The sequence below is a fragment of the Indicator indicator genome, chromosome Z (genome assembly GCF_027791375.1).
Source record: "Indicator indicator isolate 239-I01 chromosome Z, UM_Iind_1.1, whole genome shotgun sequence".
NCBI classification, from domain to species: domain Eukaryota; kingdom Metazoa; phylum Chordata; class Aves; order Piciformes; family Indicatoridae; genus Indicator; species Indicator indicator.
The window spans coordinates 36,713,817-36,720,573 of record NC_072053.1 but is presented as its reverse complement, the minus strand read 5'-3'; the positions used below and the strand labels follow the sequence as shown (position 1 = coordinate 36,720,573).

The 6,757-nt window shown below is 42.8% G+C and overlaps 1 protein-coding gene across 1 annotated transcript in view; it reads left to right on the top strand.

Moving 5' to 3' along the window:
- The first annotated feature begins 746 nt into the window (after positions 1-746).
- ENOSF1 (enolase superfamily member 1) overlaps positions 747-6,757 on the top strand; it is a 73,151-nt gene continuing 67,140 nt past the window's right edge. The window contains 4 exon segments of the mRNA XM_054397565.1: positions 747-757; positions 3,247-3,664; positions 3,666-3,763; positions 4,777-5,094. Coding sequence (XP_054253540.1) covers positions 747-757; positions 3,247-3,664; positions 3,666-3,763; positions 4,777-5,094 — 845 coding nt within the window.

Genomic DNA, 6,757 nt, shown 5'->3' with positions numbered 1-6,757 from the left:
CTGGAAGAGAAACTTGACAGGTAATTGAACGTATATGAATGTAGAAACCACACCCTGTAAAAGTGCATTTCTGGTTTTCACTTTTATAGATGTCAATTGAAATATTGATATTTGTAAAAAAAAAAAATAAAGAAATCTAGCAGCTGTTCCTCTGCTGGATGTGGTGAGGTTCAGTGACAACTGACACACTATCTTGAGTTGAAGTTAAAGCAGTGGGAAAGCTTCAGCCTTAGTGAATAACAAGCTATTTTCTTTTGTCAGTCACTGACATTGTAAACCATTATTATAGAGATGATTACGGTTGTCCTACTAAGTTTAATGGGATCTCCTTTTTCAGTTCACTCTTCCAAAGAGGTTCTGGGTTTAATTATATTCAATCATACGGTCACTGAACGGAGCAGCAAATTCCTTACTTATTTTTCACTCATTTGTTATTTATGCAAAAAATCACATTAGTCTCTGGATCTGACAAAATGGCTTTACTGTAGAATGATGGAATAATCTGGGTTGGAAGAGGCCATAAAAATCATCTATTTCCAACTCCCGGTGATTAATTCCTTTCATTTCAGCTGCAAAACAGTGTTCCTTACCAAATTTACACGGTTTTGAGTTTTTGTCAGCCTCTGAAAATATCAGGAATGCATGAACAGACAAGAGTGAATCCACTATCTCTAACCAACTATTTTCAATTGGTGCACATCTGATCCCTCCTTATGATTTTCCCTGCTATTTCCTTCAATAGCAGCATGAACCCTCCGTAAGTCCTTTTTTTCTTTCTCTTCAATTTGCTTTTTTCTTCTGCTTCCCATGCGAGGGTGAAGTTTTACAATAACATTGCCATTCCTCATGTTCTTGTCTATTGGGAATTTCCTCATTTGTGAGTTGGAAAACAATCATGTGGATGCTTTTAATCTGTCGTTTTCAAATGTACCTTGTCTGTTTTCATGGGTTTATGGCCTGTCTTGAAAAAAGAGCTGGGCCAGATGATAATAATGTTCCATATCTGTAAAATCCACTCACCTGCCATTTGTACAGTCAATTTTTTATTTGTAGCTGCTGCAATGATGAACAGTGCAAACGTTCTAAATATGCTCAAAAGGTTTGGAGGTATTTCCATGCAGGGTTCACTAGATGTTGGCTCAAACTCCCACTGCTATTCAGTAATGGATTATTTGTATATTTTGTTTCCAAATTAAGGTGTTTTATTTACCCTAGACTTGAGTAGCTATAGTCATTAAAGGATCACAGAAGGTAAAACACCGTGTTCAAACCCATACCAGAACTTCCCTAAAATCCTTGTAAACCCTACATTTTTGTTCTTTATGAAAGTTCACAGAAAGTGTCCTCCAGGCATAAATATACATATTTCAGGCATATAAGTTCAAAAAATGAACTCCATTAATATATATTGAACGTATGTAATCAATCAAGTATATAAACTGAGTACATGTTATATATAAACTGTGCATATGTTAGTAGATCTAAATCAGCCTTGAAGTCTTTCTCCTACATTATTTGAAGCTAAACTAAAAGGTCATTTTCATTTTAAGTGAAGAGAGCACTGTTTCTGCCACAGTGTGGAGCAGGAGAAGACAGAAATCTGCACTACTGAAATGAACATTGACTTAGCGGAAGTATCCAAAATCAGTGAATGTAGATACTGAATGGGGAGACACACAAATGTTGCAGAAGCCTTAATATAACAGTCTTGGGCTGGAAATAATAGCCGTTGTGGTGTTTAGTCCATTTTTTTCCAGTACCTCTTCTGCACACACTTGTTTTCTCACTCACACATGCATGTAGACCTGCTGTCAAATAAGGCCCATGATTTAATCCTCAGCTTAATTGCCTTCTGAAATAAGGTTCCTTGTCCCATGCCTTTTATGAGACAGGAATGTCTATTTAAATGGAGAACACTATTAAGATAAAAATATTGCCATAAATATTCCTCTTCTACTTTTGAATGACTATCATTAATAGACTTGGAATTGGAAACCAGTGCACAATTTTTCATTAAAAACATCTGAAATTACTGAAAACAAGAAGTGGACCAGATCAGGGTTGTTATTTTGTTTGGGTTGTTTGGGGTTTTTTTTCCCCTACTAATATGATAGTACTGAGGACCTTGGTGTCTTTTCACTTCTCCCTGGGAAATTACCTTTATCTACTTGTATCAGGCTTCAGGATAAAACTTCTTCTTTCCATCAAAAAATGTGTGATTTTTTTTTCTCAGAAAATGCTTGGTAAAGAAAAAGTAATAAACTTGGTAACTCTTCCTAGGGTGTAATCAGAGCTTAATAAGGCTTATGGAAAGAATTCCAACAAACTCTGATAATAATCCTACACAATTTTCCTTGTTACTTGCTACAGGTTCTGTTGTCCAATGAATACGAACCTACCTATGTCATGACTAAAATCTGATGCCTTTAATTATGGTTTATTGCACACATACAAGAAAAAAAATAACATATCCTGAGACGATATGTTAACAGATAGTAACCTTTGCAGACAAACTTAATGGAAACTGTACAGTAACACACCTGAGAAACTTAGATGATCAAAACATCTGACACATTTAAACAGCTTAACATGACACAGTAAACAGATGTAACAAATGATAAACTTTCAAATATATATATATAAAATAATCTTTTCCCACCATCACCTTCATTAGCTGTTTTGATGTGTTCTTCTTGCTTCAGGTTTGAAATTTTGTAGTTTTAGATATTATTTCTGCTCTAAGGGCTTCCTATGCAGTGTATCTGTATTAATATTGTCTGTGACATTACACCAATCCTGCAAGTAGTTGAAGAACCAACAAGGAGAAGTGCAGTGCTGGACCTGATATTAACAAACAAAGAAGGACTGCTTGTAAATGTCAAGGTTGGGGGTAATCTTGGTTGCAGTGACCATGACATGTTAGAGTTTAATATCAATAGACAAGAAAGCAGGATGATAAGTAAAATTTCAACCCTGGACTTTAAAAGGGTCAACTTTCCCTTCTTCAAGACTCTACTTGGAAATATCCAGTGGACTAGGGCTCTGGAAGGAAGGGGGACCCAAGAGAGATGGTTAATGTTCAAACATTACCTCCTCCAAGCTCAAGAGAAATGTATTCCCTTGAAAAAAAAATCTAGTAAGGCAGGTAGAAGACCTGCGTGGATAAGCAAGGGACTCTTAGTGAAACTCAAAAACAAAAAGGAGGAATATGTGGAAAAAAGGACTGGTCAATTGGGAGGATTATAGAGATGTAGCCAGAGAATGCAGACAGACAACAAGGAAAGCCAAGGCCCTCCTGGACCTGAATCTCGCCAGAGGGGTGAAGGAGAACAAGAAGAGTTTTTTCAAATATATCAATGATAAAAGGAAGAGCAGACAAAAGGTGAGCCCACTGCTGAATGAGAGGGGAGATAGGGTCAGTGATGATGCAGAGATGGCAGAGTTACTGAATGCCTTCCTTGCCTCAGTCTTCACTCCTAAGACCAGCCCTCAGGAACCTCAGTCTCTAGAAGCAAGGGAGCAGAACTGGAGAGATGTTGACATTCCACTGGTCAGTCAGGACTGGGTTAGAGATCTCTTAGACCATCTCAAGACACACAAATCCATGGGGCCTGATGGGATGCAACCATGAGTGCTGAGAGAGCTGGCTGAGAGAGCTGGCTGATAGTGTTGCTGAACCTCTCTCCATCATTTTTGAAAAGTCCTGGAGAACAGGAGAGGTGCCTGATGACTGGAAGAAAGCAAATGTCACTCCAGTCTTCAAAAAGCTGGCAGCCTGTCACTAGTGGTGTCCCCCAGGGATCGGTGCTGGGCCCCATCCTGTTCAATATCTTTATTGATGATCTGGATGAGGGGATTGAGTCCATCATCAGTAAATTTGCAGATGACACCAAGCTGGCAGCAGGTGTTGATCTGTTAGAAGGTAGAAGGGCTCTGCAGAGGGACCTTGACAGGCTGGACAGATGGGCAGAGTCCAACATGATGGCATTCAACAAGTCCAAGTGCCGGGTGCTGCACTTTGGCCACAACAACCCCATGCAGAGCTACAGGCTGGGGTCAGAGTGGCTGGAGAGCAGACAGACAGAAAGGGACCTGGGGGTACTGGGTGACAGCCACCTGAACATGAGCCAGCAGTGTGCCCAGGTGGCCAAGAGAGCCAATGGCATCCTGGCCTGTATCAGGCATAGTGTGGCCAGCAGGAGCAGGGAGGTCATTGTACCCCTGTGCACAGCACTGGTTAGGCCACACCTTGAGTACTGTGTCCAGTTCTGGGCCCCTCAGTTTAGGAAAGATGTTGAATTGCTGGAGCATGTCCAGAGAAGGGCAACGAGGCTGGTGAGAGGCCTTGAGCACAAGCCCTATGAGGAGAGGCTGAGGGAGCTGGGACTGTTTAGCCTGGAGAAGAGGAGGCTCAGGGGAGACCTCATTGCTGTCTGCAACTACCTGAAGGGAGGTTGTAGCCAGGAGGGGGTTGGTCTCTTCTCCCAGGCAACCAGCACCAGAACAAGAGGACACAGTCTCAAGCTGTGCCAGGGGAGGTTTAGGCTGGAGGTGAGGAGAAAGTTCTTCACAGAGAGAGTGGTTGGCCATTGGAATGTGCTGCCCAGGGAGGTGGTGGAGTCACCATCCCCGGAGGTGTTCAGGAGGGGATTGGACGTGGCACTTGGTGCCATGGTTTAGATAGGCATGAGGTGTAGGGTGACAGGTTGGACTCGATGATCCTTGAGGTCTCTTCCAGCCTTCTTGATTCTTGATTCTTCTTGATTCTTGATTCTTAAAAGGCAAGAAGGAGGACCCAGGCAACTACAGACCAGTCAGCTTCACCCCCATCCCTGGAAAGATAATAGAGCAGCTCATCCTGGAGGTGATCTCTAACCACAGGGAAGACAAGAAGGTTATCAGGAGTAGCCAACGTGGATTTACCAAGGGGAAATCTTGTCTAACTAATCTGATAGCCTTCTGTGAAGTTATGACCAAGTGGGTAGATGAGGGAAGAGCAGTGGATGTCATATGCCTTGACTTCAGTAAAGCTTTTGATACAGTCTCCCATAACATCCTCACAGAAAAGCTCAGAAGATGTGGCATAGATGGTTGGTCAGTGAGGTGGATTGCAAACTGGCTCCACAACAGAGTTCAGATGGTCATCATCAATGGCACAGAGTCAACCTGGAGGCCTGTGGCAAGTGGTGTTCTCCAGGGATCAGTACTGGGTCCAGTTTTGTTCAATATCTTTATCAACGACCTGGATGAGGGCATTGAGAGTACCCTCAGCAAGTTCAGTGATGATACAAAACTGGGGGGGTTGGCTGACACCTGTCAGGCTGTGCAGCCATCCAACGTGACCTGGACAGGCTGGAGAGCTGGGTGCAGGCAAACCTCATGAAGTTTAATAACGACAAGTACAAGGTCCTACATCTGGGGAGGAATAACAACAGGCACCAGGACAGGTTAGAGGCTGCCCTGCTGGAAAGCAGCTCCACAGAGAAAGACCTTGGAGTGCTGGGGGACAGCAAGTTCTCCATGGAACAACAATGTGCTCTTGTGGCCAAGAGAGCCAATGGGATCCTGGGGTGTATCACAAAAGGTGTGTCCAGCAGGGCTAGGGAAGTTCTTCTACCTCTCTAATCTGCCCTGGTAAAACCACACATGGAATAATGCATCCAGTTTTGGGCTCCCCAGTTCAAGAAAGACAGAAAAATGCTGGAGAGAATCCAACATAGAGGCATGAAGATGATTTGGGGACTTGAGCATCTCCCCTATGAAGAGAGACTGAGATCCCTGGGGCTGTTTAGTCTTGAGAAGAGAAAACTGAGAGGGGATCGGATCAATGTCTATAAATATCTGAAGGTGGTTGTCAAGTGGAGGGGGCCAGGCTCTTTTCTGTGTTTCACAGTGATAAGACAAGGAACAATGGGTTCAAATTAGAACATAGAAGATTTCACCTCAACATGAGGAGAAACTTCTTTACAGTGAGGGTGACGGAGCACTGGAACAGGCTCCCCGGGGGGGTTGTGGAGTCTCCTTCTCTGGAGGCTTTCAAAACCCACCTGGATGCATTCCTGTGCTGACTACCCTAAGTGATCCTGCTCTGGCAGGGGGGTTGGACCTGATGATCTCTTGAGGTCCCTTCCAACCTCTGATATACTGTGATACTGTGATCTCTAGTCATTTCAGTGTACATACAAAATGCCTTTTCAATACAACTTAGGCTTGTTACTGTTTTGGCTCTTCATTTCTCTATTTCTTATCCTCCTTTCTCCTTTTTTTTTTTTTTTTCTTCCTCTTTATGAATTTTCTTAGTTTTTCTCTTTTGTTTTCTTCCTTCTTCACTTCTCTGTTCCATCTGTGTTTCACTCCCTCTCTGCTTCTCTATTTTGTCTGCTGAAACAGTCAGGCAAGCCTAGATAACAAAGTGGATAAGTCTACAGGCTCTGAAGTGTTAGCTGCTTACACAAAGTTGTGACAAACCACAGCTACACATGGTGGGATGCTGAAAAGCACAGCAAACCGTCTGTTCTAGAAGTGTGTAAGGGGACAAAGATTACATATCTTTGAACACCTCCACCTGCCTCATCCTCTGGTATGCACAAGGATTTCAAGGCTGCTTTGAGTGGAGAGAAATGGGAGAAGGAATAACTACTTGCTGATCTTTACCTTCGAGGTCCACAGCATAGCCCTGCACCCTCTATGCACCTTCTATGCCCACAGCAGGGTGGGCTCTGGCCTAAACTCTTGCTTTTCTCTTTTCCTTCACAGA